General features: G+C 47.4%; 1 protein-coding gene and 2 long non-coding RNA genes across 4 annotated transcripts; all 3 read right to left on the reverse strand.

Annotated features, from left to right (window-relative positions):
- Positions 1–1,751: 1,751 nt before the first annotated feature.
- On the reverse strand, positions 1,752–4,210 carry LOC120974402 (uncharacterized). The gene is made up of 2 exons (XR_012201759.1): positions 4,060–4,210; positions 1,752–2,520 (listed from the first exon to the last, which is right to left on the reverse strand). It is a non-coding gene; the product is annotated as an uncharacterized lncRNA (long non-coding RNA).
- A 5,124-nt stretch (positions 4,211–9,334) lies between these two features.
- LOC120974931 (uncharacterized) lies at positions 9,335–12,255 on the reverse strand. Its single transcript, XR_005770492.3, has 2 exons — positions 12,070–12,255; positions 9,335–11,981 (listed from the first exon to the last, which is right to left on the reverse strand). It is a non-coding gene; the product is annotated as an uncharacterized lncRNA (long non-coding RNA).
- Positions 12,256–14,104: 1,849 nt separating this feature from the next.
- Positions 14,105–16,032, reverse strand: LOC109769493 (uncharacterized). Of its 2 annotated transcripts, none has more exons than XM_020328226.4 (2): positions 14,573–16,032; positions 14,105–14,403 (listed from the first exon to the last, which is right to left on the reverse strand). In XM_020328226.4, exon 1 carries the CDS (start codon positions 15,181–15,183, stop codon positions 14,581–14,583), a length of 603 nt encoding a protein of 200 aa, XP_020183815.2. In that variant the 5' UTR covers positions 15,184–16,032; the 3' UTR covers positions 14,105–14,403; positions 14,573–14,580. The 2 variants fall into 2 exon arrangements, with proteins under 2 accessions (XP_020183815.2, XP_020183816.1); XM_020328227.4 differs by having other exon boundaries at positions 15,326–16,009.
- Between the last annotated feature and the right edge of the window lie 1,877 nt (positions 16,033–17,909).

The following is a 17,909-nucleotide window of genomic DNA, read 5'->3' on the forward strand; positions in this document are numbered from 1 at the left end:
TTCCGACATTTGGCGTGCCAGGTAGGGGTGTGCGTGAGTTTTTCTGCTTCGCTCCAGTCCCCGCTCCACCGTCGCCATGTTTGATGCTCGTCATGCCCGTGCAGAGCGTCGGGCTGCTCGCGTCGCCCAGACGGAGCTTGCGGGCCGCGGTGGCCGCCGCCACTCTGCCTTGGTCGCGGCTGCGGCCATCGCCCACGGCGCCCCTCGGGGCGCCATGGGTTGCCTGGCCTTGACCGCCAAGCTGCGTCATGTGGACTGGCCAACAAGGTTCAGGCCGGAGCTGCCCCCGCCCTACGACGACGCCACTAACCCCGTGGAGTTTCTCCGACTCTATGCAAAGGGCATCGCGGTGGCTGGCGGAGGTCCCAGGGCTATGGCAAAGTGGTTCCCGTTGGCCCTCGCGAACGGCCCGCGCTCCTGGCTCCGCGACCTCCTGAGAGACTCGATTTCCTCCTCGGGCGAGCTCCGTCACCGGTTCGCCGTGCGATTCACGCTTCCGGGGCTCCTCGCGGTCGCCCGCGTCCAGCCGCCACTCGAAGCGGCTCTTTCGCGGGCTCGACCCTGCGCAGCCCAAGCCGGGAGTCACGAGGCCTCGCGCACGGCCGGAGTGCGCCATCACCTTCGATTCCCGATATCACCCCAAGTCGGCAGCCGCCGGCGGCGCGCTTCCTATGCTATGCACCCCCACCATCAGCAACGTCGCGGTCACCAAGACCCTTATCGACGGAGGGGCCGGCCTCAACGTAATCTCCATCGCGACCTTCGAGACTCTCCAGGTGCCCTACGACCAGCTGGTGCTGACCAGGCCCTTCTCTTGGGTGACAAACGGGTCGACCGTCCCCTTGGGGCAAGTGTATCTCCCTGTCACATTCGGCACTCGCAATAATTACCGCACCGAGCTCGTGGACTTCGACGTGGCCCACATTGGCCTCACTTACATCGCCCTCAACCGCTCCTATAGTCTCGCGGCGGCTTCGTGCCCGGATGACGAGAGAGCCTCATGAGGGCCTTGGCGACTTGTGCCTCGCGAGGCGGGGGCCCTCGCGAGGGTCTTGCTCTTGAAGCCTTGAAGATGGCCGCCCTGGGCCCACGGCATGCGCCGCATCCTGGGCCGCAGGCAGGCGGGCCTGGGTACCCCTAGTCCCACGGGCCCGACAGTGTCTGTGGGACTGGGGGTACCCATGGGCCCAATTTCTAGAGTCCCACGGGCCCGTCAGGGCATGACACGTTTCCCTACTGCGTCTACGATCCAGAGATGTTGGGCTCCGCTTAAATGCAAGACTTCACTTGGTTGACGCTGCAATGTCGTAGACTCTAGACCTCTGACTGCCGGCATGCCTCGCAAGACCAAACTTCACTTGTTGTCAGGAAGAGGATACGATGGACCACATCCTTACCCAGTGTGTCTATGCTCGTGAAACTTGGCATAAATGTCTCATGGCGCTCAACATCCTGATCGTCAGATGACTGTCTTGAAGATTGGTGGATTAGAGCCATACAGCTGTTCATCTTAACAGCGTGGAGCCTGTGGAAGCAGCGTGATGCTAAGGTTTTCCACAGCCTGGAGCAGCAACAGCGGCGTAATGCCAGAGAGTCCGCAGCGCATACAACAGCGGCGTTTACCTCCGGTACCGATGAAATCTCTAAAAAAGTTTATATTTAGAAACGGAGGGAGTACTGTTGATAATATATATCTATGCCATACACTTTAGTTTCCAACTCCCACATGACCAAACATATACTAGTACGTATACAGCTAGGAATGCAAATTCTTATCCAAAAAGATCCGAGTCATAAACAGCAGCGGCAACCATAAAATTAAGATGCTACTCTTGATACTAGAGGAAGTCAAGGATAAACATCAGCGTCTTGATACTACAGGAAGCCATAAAAGATGCTAGTCTTGATACTAGAGGAGGTCAAGGATAATCTTGCCGGCGTCGCGGGCTCCGGTGGCGGCGGCGCATGCCTTGCTGACGCTGGCGCGCGCGTCATTCAGACGATCACGGGCAGAGGCGAGCGATGTCCTCGCATCCTGCACCCAAGCCTCGCGAACGTTGAGAGGAATGTGGTTGAACCAGCAAGTGACGATTACATCAAGGACACCAGATGCATAGTACCAATGCATTGCAGCTGCCTCCAGCATCTCACCGGCATTGGCCACGGCAGCGACCAACTCATCTGACTGGACCCTCCACGCGTTGGCCGGCAGCCCCTGCAGTCCATCCACCTTGGGATCAAGCCAGCCGGAGACGTTGAGACGACCGTGATGGCTGCCTCCACTGACAGCTCCAGCTCAGCTACCTCGCGAGTCGCAAAGGCCAGAGAGTGGCTGGAGGTGAGCCGTTGCACAGCAGCATCTGGCTGGACCTGCGGCCTGATGGCAGAGTCGGTTTCCTGGATGGTGCGAAGAGCTAAGTCGATGAACTCAAGAGGCAAACTCGCATGGGAGATGCCACACAGCAACCCCATCGCGGTGGCCGCCTGGGCCTTCAGATCAGCCTCCATCATTCACTTGATCTTGCAAAAGGAAACAGCATCGGTTAGTCGATATTACTCCATCTCAAATAACTTATATAAGCATAGCAGAGGTCATATGCACAAGCAATACTCAGCTAGTTCAGCTTACAACATTCAGCAGCTGCCTTTGTCAAATAAAAAGGAGAGTAATTGGCATGTCCTAGAAGGTACTCCCTCTGTCCCATAATATAAGAGCATTTTTGACACTAGTGTAGTGTCAAAAACGCACTTATATTATGGAACAGAGGGAGTAGCATACTGTTATGTTTTTGTGGCCCCGAAAGTTAAATGCTTCTGGTGGCATGTCATTAATCAGTTTGTTCCATGCCGTGAAATTCAAAGTAATTGGAGGATGAGACTGTGTTCCATGCTGTAAGATGTTCTGTTCTGGAGCACTTTTAGGGATTTGACTGATTTTAAACTCCCTATAATGCATCCCAAGCGTTGGGCGGTTGATCTGATGACCACCAAAGCTAAATCGACCATGACTCTTGCCTTCTCCTGTGTGGTATGTGGGCTGTATGTGGAATGCAAGGAACTCTAGAAAACATGGTGTGAAGAAGAAACCTATTAAATCTAGTGTTCAGTGTGCAGTTGACACTGCTTTTGATCTGTGGAAGGTTAGATTCCGGTGTTGGGCAGGGTGAGAAACCAAAAACACATTGAAGTATTGGAAGCCAAAAACACTGCTTCATGAAAATCAATGTTGATGATGGTTTCCGTCATGATGCCCTTCAGGTTACTACAGGGTGTCTTATGAGGGACAAGAATGGAAAAATCATGCAGGCTAGAGCAAAATGCTGCTCCAAATGCTAATGCACTTAGGGATGGTGTCTGTATGGCGCTTGACCAAAGAATGCCCAAGGTGGCGCTCGAGAGTTGTGCTAAGGTCCTTGTTACATATGGACCAATGCTGGTGATAACAGCTCGAGAGTTGCTTCGATCCTAAGACCTAAAAAAATGCAACTTTATGGCATGGTGATGATCACCACAGCGGCAATGTTCACAGTGGCAGTGACAGCAGGCAGTAAACATAGCAGCAGAAATGCACCTAATGCAGAAACGTAACCTACTGCCGCTGGATCATCAACCTAGATTCTTGCATTACAGAAAAATCACAACCGTATGGCAGAGATTAGTAACAACTATATCGTCAGAAATGGATCATTACTTTCGAAGTATCAGTTTACCAAGAGCATCACAAACTCAATTCTGGCAATCATTCAGCGACTTCCATTCAGCGCTAGTATTTCAACGACTTGCAGATGATAAGCAGCTACATATATAGTACATGTCTACAGACGACAAAGGCTAAGGTGAGGTGAACTTGGCGACGGCCGTGGTGCCCTCGGACCTCGCCGGGGAGGGAGATGCGGATGGAGGTCTGGACCCTAGATGGATGGACCAAGAGCGCGCCGTCGCATAGGCAAATCAAAGAAGCTAGGGCTTCGACCGTGGCGGAGCTCAGCGGTGATGGTGCGAACCCTAGAACTAGAGGAGAGATGAGGAGGGACAGCGGAGGAGGTGGCGCGAAATTACCTACGGGAAGCCGCCGGAGACGGGGAGGAGGCGGCGAGGCGGAGGCGGAGGCGGCGGCGGTGGCGGTGGCGCGTCGACTCGTCGTCGCTCTCGGCCGAAGAAGCCGCGGGCCCAACCTTTGTGGACTCCTGCTGCGGATATGTCCCTCTCGCCGGCCCGTTAGTTGCTTACAACTTTCGTTCATTGCTTTGTTTGTCTCGTTTTGTTTCTTTTGTTTGTATACCGAAAATGATTCTAAAAAAAAGTATACCGAAAATAATTGAATACACATATTGCAACATTATGTTACTTAATTATTTAAAATCATTCATCGCATAATTTTTAAAATTTTATCAGTGTAAAATGTTTCTTACTGTAATTTTAAACAATCCTGACATCATTTTAAAAACATGTTGGTGACATTTAAAAAAAAAAAGGTTTCAAAAAAATGTACTAGATTTCTTTAAAATGTTATACAGATGTAAATTTTTTGTGTGATTGAAAAAATTTCATACCATTCAAAAAAAGTATGTTACATATTGAAATATGGGAAATGATTCAAATCACCTGACCGATAACAACACGTACATCCACCGGCTCCGTGGCCCTTAGATAGGATTTTAATACGATGGCTCGGGAGGAATGTGTTAACTAGACTAGTTTTCACAACTGAGCTGTTGTTGCAATCCCTCCACCGCAACAAATGATGAATCGCGGGATCTGGATATGAATCCTCTCCTGCTATTTCGAGCTCCCTGTCAAGCTGACAGCACGCAGATGAGGCCGCCCACAAGCGCGTCGACGAGTTCACCTCTCCCCGTCTACCTGTGGCCATGGCCGCTCGAGCGCACACGTCAAAGCTCTGCTCCAACCGTCGTTGCCTAGCTATGCCGCTCCGACCCCATGCTGCATCGCCTCCACCACCACCATCATCGCATAGGTCCTCCCTTCCCCAACAAGACCGAGCTTCTGCTCGAGGCCATGACCGAAAGCAATGCAACGCGGGGACTTTCTGCAACAAGACATTTGTTGCTAAAAAACTTGCAATAAGAAATATGTGTTAAGAAAATCTAAAAAATATTCTGCAACAAGAACTTTGTTGCAAAAAAAAACTGCAACGCAACCTTTGTTACAAATATTCTGCAACAAGACATGTGTTGCAAAAGAGTTTTGCAACATGACTTTTGTTGCAAAAGTTATAGCAACGCTTGACCGGGAGATTGCTTCAGACCGCACAGCTCATAGACCGGAGCACGACCCTTAAAATATCTTCACATGTTTCAAAATACGTTTGCGATTTTTTTAATGTTTATACAACATAAGAAAATGTTCACATAGTTTACAATTTGTTTTAGCGTGTATTTAAACAATATTTAACATTTATTCAAATTTTTCTCAAAAAATGTATTTGAAAATAATTCAATCATATAAATGTACAATGTGTATGAAAAAATAGACATCGAAATATATATTTTAAAAAATGTTAAATATGCATACCAAAATGATCCTGGTGTATACGAAAAATGTACAATATGTACAGAAAATGTAGACATGTGTTGAAAACAAGGAAGAAAAATCAAAGCTAGAAACTAGGAAAATCGAAACAAGAAAAAGAAAGAGCTGAAGGAAACCAGAGAAAATCATGCAAACAATAAAAAAATTGATAAGAAACCACAGAGGAAAAAAGTCGCTTCCACCACGACAGTACTGGTTCGGCCCAGAGGTGAGCCGTAGGTCTGCCTTGCGGAAGGCGATAAGTAGCTCTTGCGATAAAACCTTAAGCCTGTACTGTCAAAAGAGTAGGAAGTGCAAGAAGATTAAACAGGTTTGGAGGGAGCTGCAGATGGAGGAGAAACCAGACAAGCGTGACTTATGGTCACGCTCTTCTGGAATGTGCAACCCCTTCGACCATGTTTGATCACTTATGGTCGTTGAAACCAGACAAGCGTGACTTGGGGCTTATCTTCTTTGGGAATGGCGGAATATTCGAAACAAGGCTAACCAGGGAAAGAAGGTCAAATCCTGTGAAGGGATTTCTATGTGGGAGAAGGGAGCACTCAAACGCATGCAACTCCATCAGTGGCTCAATGCTATCAACTCGGGTGCTCTGTACCTGGTGGAAGGACACAGTTGGATAATGGACGGATCATGATTTGTTGTGCAAGGTTAAGTAATGGAATTGGAGAATCCAGCTAAAAAAATCTTGAGTTTGTACTGTAAAAAAAGAAAACCTCAGTTCTCTGCAAAGAGAGGAGAATCTTTTTATTTCGTAAGAGAGGAAAAAGAAGCTATATATTTTTCTTTCTAGTAATATACTTATATGTCCCGTCAGTTCCCCTCAGAAAATAGATTATCTTGGCAGGATCGATCTAGGTTTGTTACACAGCCTGGATCCCTACCTAAATCAGCCTGGATCGATTGTAGTAGGAGTTGGAGCCGTATGAATCTTCGTCGATTCTTTTCTACAGATACAGAAGCAAGGGGAGTGGAGTGCCGGCGGTGGCGGAAGGGGAAGCATGTAGCGACCGAATGCTTCTACTCTCCACCATGGCCGTTGGATGGCTTGCGGCGGACGACCCATGTCTATCTACGACTCTTCGTGTGAGCGTTCCCACTAATACTTTTCCTTTTCCGCGTCCATCCGTACGAAATCGACTCGACTCACGGTCAACGTGCCGGATAATTTTGACCATTTTCGTGACACCCAGGTTAGCGTCGAACAACCCAACAATCGAGTCCTAAACGCGTTTTTCTCAACAAAAAAAGTCCTAAACGCGTTCGCTCCAGCGGAATGACTACGCAACGGCCAGCTCGCAAAGACCCACTTACCTGTCTATTATAATAGAAAAATTACCATTCATTAAAACAAGGACGTGGCTCGCGGGCGCACGGGCGCTCGATCGCAGCCCCGAGCGCTCTCCTAGAAAAGGAAGGAGCCACCCGCGCGCGCGATCAGACAGCCAGAAACGGAAAATCAGCCACCGCGCGCGAAAACAATCACACTCTGCTTTCCCCCGCGTGATTAGGAAGATACTCTGCCACGTCAGTTCGCATGCATTAATTTAAGTTTTAAAAAATTTAAAAAGCCATAACTTTTGATTCGAGTATCGAAATTCAGATCCGTTTTCACCATTGGGTTTTTGCGACGAGTTCTTCAAAACTAGATCCCATATGGATAGGTTTCGATGAACTTTTTTTTTGAGCAACTCTGTGTGGTATATAGGCAACTTTAGTGTTATCAGTAAGCAACTCTTCTTGTTTGTCTAATATGACTTCTTATCATCTTGGTTTGTGTAAAAACCAAGCAACTGACCTAACAAACCAAGCATCTGTCCTAGTAAACCAAGCAACTGTCCTAGTAAACCAACTTTGGTGATGACAACATATTTTTTGATAGGATAGTTGCATGGATTTGCCAGTACAGTTGCTTGGTTTTGTTATTGAAATTGTTTGTTTTTTGTTAAGATGGTTGCTTGGTTTTGTTAGGTCAGTTGCTTGGTTTGCGTAGACATTATGCATTGTGTGTTTTGATAATGTAGTTGCATGGATTTGCCAGGACAGTTGCTTGGTTTTGTTAGGATAGTTGCTTAGTTTTGTTAGGACAGTTGCTTGATTTATTAGGACAATCGATTGTTTTTGTTATGACGGTTGCTTGGTTTACTAGGACAGTTGCTTGGTTTACTAGGACAGATGCTTGGTTTGTTAGGTCAGTTGCTTGGTTTTTACACAAACCAAGATGATAAGAAGTCATATTAGACAAACAAGAAGAGTTGCTTACTGATAACACTAAAGTTGCCTATATACCACACAGAGTTGCTCAAAAAAAAAGTTCATCGAAACCTATCCATATGGGATCTAGTTTTGAAGAACTCGTCGCAAAAACCCAATGGTGAAAACGGATCTGAATTTCGATACTCGAATCAAAAGTTATGGCTTTTTAAATTTTTTAAAACTTAAATTAATGCATGCGAACTGACGTGGCAGAGCATCTTCCTAATCATGCGGGGGAAAGCAGAGTGTGATTGTTTTCGCGCGCGGGTGGCTGATTTTCCGTTTCTGGCTGTCTGATCGCGCGCGCGGGTGGCTCCTTCCTTTTCTGGGAGAGCGCTCGGGGCTGCGATCGAGCGCCCGTGCGCCCGCGAGCCACGTCCTTAAGTATATATATATCGAAACCGCGAGCCACAAATGTTTTCTACAAGCAGTGGTAGTGACCACCACTTGCTTTTTGTATGTTGTATGTAGTATCTATCGAAACCGAGAGTAGGTACGTGTAGTATGTAGTATATAACAATGATTAGGTAGTATATATATACTAATTTTTAGGTAGTATGTACCATGTTTTGAGTATGCTCTTTTTTACGTACAAATATGTACGTATTTCACAAATATAACAAAAACTATGGGCTCATATACAATTTTTTCATGCAACTTGCTTCGAAATATCTTAGATATAGTATATGAACATATTTAAAATAATAAAATAGTATATATAGTATCACATGGTAGTATATGAGATATGTGGGGTAACTACCACCGGGTGATAGGATGGATTTTCCATATATATATATATATATATATATATATATATATATATATATATATATATATATATATATATATATATATATATATATATGGTCGCGCTATTCGTCACCCTGGGTGAGGAATTCTTATTCCTCACCCCAGCCTGTCCATGCATCTACAGGCACGCATGGCACACTCTAAGGTAAAATTACATTGTGGAGGAAGGAGCATGTCCGGCTAAAACTACCGTAAGTAAAAAGGCTTTGAAGGTAATTTTACAAGATGCATGGAGGTAAGTTACATATCGTGCATGTGAGCAACCCATCCGGTTTTGCTTTGTTTTGCGTGCAACGTAATTTTACTGTGGATAGACTACTTAAATTACCTCTGTCTATAAGATCTCTATTGCATTTTCCTCTATCATCTGTCATCTTCTTTTAACAAAAAAAATCTCCCAGCCAACTCCGAAGAAATGATGATAGAGTGCACTACGAAGAGAGAGGCAAGATGCTTCTCCAGGTTGCCATCGTCCAGCCCGTCGCTCGGCCGGCGGCAGGATGCTTCTCCGGGTCGTCGTCGTCCACCATGTCGCTCGGCCGGCTGATCCGTAGAGAGCGCCGCCATCTTGGCATGTGCATGGATACAACACACACTAATTCTACAAACAAGAACGTAGGAAATTTGAAGCCGACGAAAGAACGTTACAAATTTGGGAGCGATGTGAAATAAAGATGTTCAACGCAGAAAATGTCACCAATGCATGGTCCATGGATTAAATGTAAAATACTTCATAATGCCATCTTTTATTTTGTACACCGGCACGCAACCAAAAATGTAAACCAAATCACACGGCCAACTTGGAACTATTCTCACAACATGAAGCTCTACAGAGTAACGCCAGTTGCGTTACTTTACACAAGAAACAAGATTAGCCACTTTGCTGTCACGCCGGCATTGCAGGTGTAGGTCTTCTCTTTGTTGCAGTGAGAACTCCACGAATATTTGCAAACTATGGGGATTCTCTCAAGGTTATTTTGTAACAGCAGAATCAAATAACTAGGTTTCCTAAATATCTCTGGAAATTTGCCACACCGGCATATCATACGTTCTGAAAGTCCCAAACATGGAACATTCCAATATCTTCACAACATTGACACCATAGATTTTGGAGTCCACATGTGCTCTGAAGCATTCACGGTAACTATCTTTCAAAGTTGCAGTTTGATGTACATGACTTCATTGTTTGCTCACAATACTCTTCTTCTTAATCAATGAAATGGCAAATCTTTTGCCTTGTTTCAAAAAAAAAAACAATACTTCTATCTGGAGCTTCATAATCTTCAGAACTGAGGCATGTCCGACTTCTGCCTTCTATGCTAGTATTCTTTTTCTTTTCTTTTTTGTAGGGGATGCTAGTATGTTTCTTAACCTGTAATCATTCAAAAGGATAAAACAACCAACTATATGACCTAAAAAAAAGTATACCAACAACCCTTGGATCTTTCTAGAGGTAACAGGTATTTACACCTTGTCCACTCCTGACCAGCAAATGGAGAAATCAAGCACACAACACCAAATCAAACCAACCAGCCTGCTGCAATAATGTGCCTGAAAAAAATCACTGCCAGTACAAGCATATGCGTGTAGAGAAGCAAGCAATCGACCAGGCACAAGCAAAATATTCTATGTAACTCGCAATATAGTAAAATCGGGTAATACATACTTAGTACCTAGTCCATCACTTCTTTTGACTAGCAACATTCATTTCCTTGAAACACAAGAGAGCTAAGTATGTCTGAAGCTATCCAGATAAGATACAAGAATTGAAATATACATTGATTGCCACTACTTCTCTAACTGGCTAATAGACAATTAGCAAAACACAGGCCTCCATGGAAGAAGCAAATCAACCACCATTGGGAAAAAAGAAAGGAATATCTGTGCCATCGGTAGTTGAGCCAAGCTCAATAGCATGCAATCCTTTGTTAAGAGAACACCGAGATGGATTAGCTGATGATTCATACCTAGTAAACTATTACGGCTGAAACACATAAACATAGAAAGTTGGGTTTATGCTAGGGAAAATTAATTAAAAAAACATGACTGGAAAATATAGTCTGAAAGATTTGCATGCATGTTGGACAAAATCAGTACAATGTACCCCTTTTCAGTACCAGCATATATGCATCCAGTCCTTTCAAGTGCAAATATGTCCAAATAATTCACTGGTTCCAAAAACTACACACAAGATGAATGCATTTTTCGTTCAACAGACATTCATCGTAGGGGAAGCATATGTGTCTATAAATCTATAGTAGTTACTTTGGCAGGGGAGAAAAGCTCCCAATTGATCTATGATCTGAGAAGAAAACATAGTGCAATACGGAGGTTAGAACATCAACGTCAATCTTAAAAAGTTGCCCAACAAAGCTGGATAGCTCCTATCTTCTGACAAACTTCTATAAGAAAACTAGTTAAAAACGAGTAAAAAAATTTGATAATAACCCACGCAACTATAGGCCAAGTTGTTTCTAGATAAATTTCAACAAACTGAAATAAGGCTATGTTTTCATAATAGCATGGCCAATTCAAATGTGGTCAAATGAAATTTAAGAAAAATAGGAAAGAGCATACCCTTCAACAAAGGAAAGTTGGTGTATCAGCACAAATAGTGCTACTAATACATATCAAGGTTGCTACAAGTTCAACTGTGCAGTGAGCTTGCCCACCCAGATGTATTGGCTAAGTACATGCTATATACCTGCCGTACCTGCCGAAGAACACTGACTGTAAATTGTAACTCAAAATTTTGTATAAACTTACTAAGAAAAGAAAAACAAAACAACTACTCGCACTGATAAGTACTAAAAAAATGCCTTTTCTTACTAGCCCTAAAATTGAATTTCAAACGACGCATAAATTAATCTCTCGTACACAATTGTTTCTGTGAATACAACAATCAAACACATAGATGAATCTATATAGAGAGGTGCCCAAACAAAGAATGAGGCGAATAAAGTAAAAACAGGATTTGATCAACATACTTGTATTTAAGGTATGAGCTGGTAGTCTGTAACAGAGCTACACCCTGCATCGGGGAATTTATTGGGCCAGGTAAATAATTCTTTAGTTTAGATCAAACTCTCCAGATCTCGGAAATCAACATCAGAAAATTGGGAAAGTTACGAACACTAACAAATCCATGTTGCAAAAATGAAGGCCATGTATCCTATCCAATCTGGCACTCCTCTAACCCACCGCTTCAGCTCCAAATGGTCCCCCGGCGGCCCGGCGTCATACCGCTACGACGCTGTCGTCTGCCGCCAGACCGTACACGGCCGAACCGCGAGGCCAATGCAGCAGTTTCTCACGCCCCCGAATCAATCCGATGTCAGTCCTTGGGCTCATGGCGTGGTGGCCTCCTCCATAATGGGGTCAGCATTCAGAGGGAGGAATCAAAGACAATGAAAAAAGAGAGTTGGGGGATGGAAGGAACGGGAACCTTACAAGCCGAGGGAGAGGAAGTCACGGGAGTCGCGCCAGCCATGGAGGATCTGAGGTGACCGCCACTGCCACAATAGCGCCGCCTCCGCAAACTATGCTTCCGATCATCCACCACAGCGACCGAGGCCAGCCGCCGCTCACCACGCCATCCCGGCTACCCCGTTGAGGCGTTGACCATCACACAGTCGAGCCCAGTCACCGCCGCTGGAACCGCTCTCATTATCTAACCAGAATAAAACTGGGATGTGGCTGGCTTGTAATCCCTGGACCACTTTTTTTCCTACTCCATCCATCCCACGACGTGTGACATTCAGAGGCGTGGGCGCTGTAACATCGATGTAAAATTACCTCCAACAGGGACAAAAGGTTACGACAGAGGAGCCAGGATGGGCCGATGGGGTGCGGTGGGATCGGGAGCAATGAAACTTTGGCTGGGTCGGTTGACGAGGGTGAGGAATAATTTATTCTTCACCCTGGGTGTCTAATAGACTTTCTATATATATATATATATATATATATATATATATATATATATATATATATATATATATATATATATATATATATATATATATATATATATGCATGCATGGATTGATGCCTTGATGATTGTTCGTGCATGCAAATGTGCAATGTTTACTTTGCTTTGTTTATGGACATACTTAGCATATATTTTTTGAGAAAAATGACCACGTAACAAGAAAAATGAACATGCTTAGCAGGGAATCTGACTCCTGTACCAAAAAAATAAAGTTACCATATCTTTTGGGCCTCGGTATGATTGCTCGCATAAGAAATATAAATATATTTTACTTCGGCCTTTCGGTATATGCCAAAGAAAATCAAAACCGAAAGGAAACTTCATACCATACCAAAAAGCAGGAACCATAAAAACCCTAAAATGTTTGGGTATGGTTTTTTTTTTGGGTCGGATTTTAAAATGCACAGAGTGAGCCTACACCCGGAACAACTATATAGACGACATTCGCCTGCCTGATTGCTGCACGATACATAATCAAATGATCCAGCTACACCTCGGCCTTCTAATGGACGGTTTGATCAGTGTGTCTAGCATGAGTCGGCCAAAAAATATTGTGTGTCTAGCAGCACTCGCCTACACCATGCATTCATGCACAACACGAAACACAAACAAAGTGGGAATCCATGCACACATCATTAATTAGTCTAGACTGCTAAACAAAGTGGGAGTCCATTGATTCCTAAATATAAGATGTTAACGTCTTATATTTCGGAATGGAGGGTTAGATAAGATGCAAAACAACATTACACTAGGCACTGATGATGAAGGTAGTAATCAGGATAGATATCCCCGGCCATACGTCCAGGAATTGATTAAATGCAGATGATAGTAGTAGCATACCAGTATATTGGTGTGACCAATGCAAACTGAACCAAAACCATAAGTGTGCACAATGAACTAGCTAGAGATGATATAATTAACATGAGGCAGAAGCATGAACCAAGCATGCTGGGTGGAAATAAAAAAGAAGAGCACACTCTCCCTCCCTCGTCTTATTTTAAGGCATGCTGGATGGAAAAGGACAAACATGTTGTGCCTGCCTGATGCTCCCATGCATGCATGCATGCACAACACAATACACAAACAAAGTGGGGATCCAGGCACACATTGCTCAAGAATTGAACCCAGCTTTGACATGCGCTGCATGCATGTATGCATGCTGCAATTCGACTCCATTGGTTGTCAGAGAGATAAAGATGCAAATCAACATTGTTTGCCACTGATTGATGAAGCTACTAATCAGGATTAAATGCAGACAGTAGTAGTAGCATAGCAGTATATATATAATTATATATTATATAATACTATTAATCTGACTAAACTGAACCAACACCACAAGTCTGCATATAATGAAGTTACTAAGTAGGGATCATATAACATGAGGTAGATGGATGATTAGCCAACATATAAAATACCACTGTAGTAGTTAAGATGATGACTTGATGAGACAAAGAACAGCAGCATGCAGAGTTCCTGATGCACTCTCACATATAGGAGTATTAACCAACCAGCATGTCCATCATGCATTCTCCCATAGCCATAATTAAAACCAGCAGCATGTTTTCACAGAGATAAGATAAATACCCCTGATTGATGAAGCTACAGTACTAGTACTCAAGATAACATCAGTATTTTAATCTGACCAGTCCAAACTTGACCAAAATCAGTGCATAATTAAGGAAGTAGTAGCCTACTGTAGTACTCTTTGATGAACTGCAAACTGAACCAAACATCCTCTTTGATGAACTTGGAAGATCCCTTCCCACCACTGGACTGCTTGTCACGGATCCATCACCCTGCAGTGAAATGAAATCAGATGTGAGTCTTGCATGATGAGACACATAAATGCAAGAACCAATGCAACATACTCCAGGCTGCTAGTACTATATGGAATGGATGTATGTGCAGAACAGAACCCAGGAATATATGGATGGATCGATGGAAAAAGAGGGGCAGTTGGTCGACCTAGCGAGCTAGGTCATGTCGGCATACACGGCGTCGAATGTGTGGCCCCAGGCGGCGGTCACGAGCGCGTAAGCCCAGGCCAGGTAGGCGCGCGCTTGGTGGATGTGCGGCTGCAGTGGATGGGGTTCCATGCCGCAGCGGCGGAGGAAGGAGGCGCAGACGCGGATGTGGTGGTCGATGGCGAGCCGGGCGCAGGAGTATGCGATGTGGACCGAGACCGGCACGAGGTGGAGGTCGGAGGCGTGGGGGAGGGCGAGCAGCGCGCCGGCGATCTGACCCGGCGACTGGCCATGGGGGAGGACCGGGAGGGCGTCCCGGGCGGCGCCGCTGTCGAGCGCGTGCTTGAGCGCCGACGCGAGGAGCTCCGCCGTGAACTCCAGCTGCGCGGCCGAGTTGTCGAGATGCGCGAGGACGAGGCGCACGAGGCGGGCGTCGCCCTGCTCGTGCGCCCGGTGGCTCGCCATCTGGTCCCCGGACGTCTCCTCGCAGTCGGCGAGAAGGACCCGGGCCTGCTTGAGGGCCTCGACTGGCTGCGAGAGGTGCACCATCGCCTCGTTCAGCCGGCCGAAGAGGCGGTGGTGGAGTTGCGCCGCCGCCGCCGCGTCCGCCATCGCTCTCCCCCTCTGCCCCCCCTGGCTGGGCCTCTCCCCTCCCCGACCCGATGGATCCAACTCAACTCAACTCTCGGCCGCAACTAGGAAATTGAATTTTGAATGGAAGAAAGAGAACTGAAGGAGGAGAGGACGGCCCTACCTAAAAAGGAAACGGAGCGAGGCCCTGCAGCGCGTACTCGAGAGACATGAGCATCTGGTCCCACGCCTGGACGGCGCCGACGAGGTGCTCGCGCGCGACGGCGATGTCGCCGGCGAGGAGGGCGGGCCGCGTGGCGTCGCCGGCGAACAGGAAGGCCATGGCGCGCAGCCGGGCGTCAGCCCTCTTGAGCCGGCCCTGGACCGCCCGCCCGCGGTCGATGGCGACCACCAGGTGGTCCCGCGCCTCGTCGCCGACGACCCAGATGACGAGCCGGCGGTCGGGAGAGCCGGCCAGCGCGAGGGCCGCCCGCAGGCTCCCCATGGAGTCCCTGACGGCGACCCACGCCTCGTCGACGGTGACCCGCGCCCCCACCAGCACCCGCAGGTCCACCTGGCGCGGCGCCCACACCCCAATCCCCATCCCGACGGCCAGACGCAGCATGTTGAGGCGGTCCCGGTGCTCCACCATGGAGTCGAGCACGCCGGTGACCCGCTGCTCGAGCCACAGCCGCAACTCTTTCCGCATCGCCGCCGGTTCCGAGCTCTCTGGGATGGGGTGGGGACTGGGGAGGCGTGGTGGTTAGGAGTAGTATAATCACAAAGAGAGCAAAGCAATGGAGAGGCCCCAATCGCTCTGCACTGCAGCAGCAGCGGCAGCGGCAGCAGGAGCAGGAGTTTGCTGACGCCCTCCTTGGTCAAACGGCACCTTCTTCGGCCCCAAGTAAATAAACCATCATTAGCTTCACACTGTTGTTGAGGGCTGAGTTGAGATGAACTTGGAGGCCAAATTCATCACTTTTTGACCGCTTTCCCAAACTTGAGCAATATATGACCCCCGTTTGATAAAGTTTTAGAATCGGACCATTTTCCTATCGTCGGGGTCGATGATAACTGCATACAACGAGGCCCTTGGCGGTAGGGTTAACGGCAGCCGACAACGGTTATTGGGTGGGGGCTGACGTGGACTGACGGCCTACCGTCAGGGTAGGTAGGTAAACCCTACCGCTGACGTGGTTGCCGGTAGGGATTAAACCTCCCCCTCCCCCCAAAAAAACCCTCAAAACTATGTTAGAGCATCTACAGTTGGGCCCCTCAAAACCGTCGGGGGTAGGGGTTTAAACCTCCCCGCCCCCCCCCCCCCCCCAAAACCATGTTAGATCATCTATATCCGGACGCCTCAAACCGGCCTCAAACGCCCGTGTGGCCCGCCCGGCCATTGTCTGGTCACAAAAATGTGACCCAGACAAATGTCTCAAATGGGCCTCAAACGCCCGGGCTGACCGGCACCCCTAATATCCGGCCCAAATATGGGGGCGCCCGGGCGCGTCTGCCACGTAGGACTGACGATGGGGTCCCACGCGGAACCGCCCGAAAACCCGACGGACGCCTCCTTCGTCGCCGCGGTGCGAACGTTGTGTGGCGCCGCTCCGGCTCGACGCCCGAGGCCAAATCCGGCTATTTAAGCCAACCGGCGTCCCCCAACCCTAGCCCATCCACCTCCTCCCTCTCTGCGCCGCCCCGCCACGCGAGCCCGTCCGCCTCCTCTCGCCCGGTCTCCCACGCTCTCCGGCATCGCCATGGTCCGGTGGAAGATCACCACGTATGCTATGCTCATGCCGGAACGCCGGAGGTAGATTGTGGAGGACATCCAGGCTAGAGTGCTTGGTCACTGCCGGCGGACGCGCCCAGGCGCGTCCGCGGGCGTTTGAGGGGTCATATTTGTCATATGTGGCTGTAGATGCTCCTATGTTGCTAGAGAGGGAAAAAATGCGGTAGGCAGTGCAACCCTACCGCCCAAAAGCCCGGCGGTAGGTGGTAGCCCCTGGCTGTAGTAAGGGAATCGATACTGTATATAAAAACTGCATTATTTTTTAGGCAGGATGTGTAACTCTACCGCCAGGGTCTTTGGCGGTAGCGCCCTGTTCCATTTAAACTTTGATTTCTTTTCTAAAAAACTTGATCACTCAATTAAAAAATTTCATCACAATATGCATTCAATTCAAACATAGTATATTATAGTTTGCAAATCAAAATTAGGATCTCACACATCATAAAATGCATCGCACATCGAAATAAAGGATAGTTGAACATATCAAACATAGCAAATAAGTTTACATGTCCAGCATGGCAAACAAGTTTAACATAGCCAACAAGTTCTCGTTCAGAGCTCAACACAAAGCAAATAGTTCTATCACTTGGTCTCCCCCTCTTGGCGATGTGCTCCTCATTCCTCTTTGAACGAGTCTCTTGTGTTGTTGTTGTTGTTGTTGTTGTTGTTGTTGTTGTTGTTGTTGTTGTTGTTGTTGTTGTGTGACGAGAAGTACGGTCCCTCGGAAACGGGGATGGACTCTTCCATTGCTTCTTTGGCTGTTTCCCCCTTTTTTCCTGGGTTGGCTGAGTGGGTGGAGATCCTTCATCCTCGTCGTACTCCTCCTCGCCATCCCCTTCCTCTTATCCCTCGGCTTGCTCCTCATCCTCTTCTTCCTCGTCCTCCTCAGCAATGCGAGACGACGAAGAGGCATGGCTAGAGGAACCTCCGCTAGCATGGCTCGGTGAAGCGAGGGCACGTGTCAACAGTCCAGGAA

The sequence above is a fragment of the Aegilops tauschii genome, chromosome 2 (genome assembly GCF_002575655.3).
Source record: "Aegilops tauschii subsp. strangulata cultivar AL8/78 chromosome 2, Aet v6.0, whole genome shotgun sequence".
In the NCBI taxonomy this organism is placed as follows: domain Eukaryota; kingdom Viridiplantae; phylum Streptophyta; class Magnoliopsida; order Poales; family Poaceae; genus Aegilops; species Aegilops tauschii.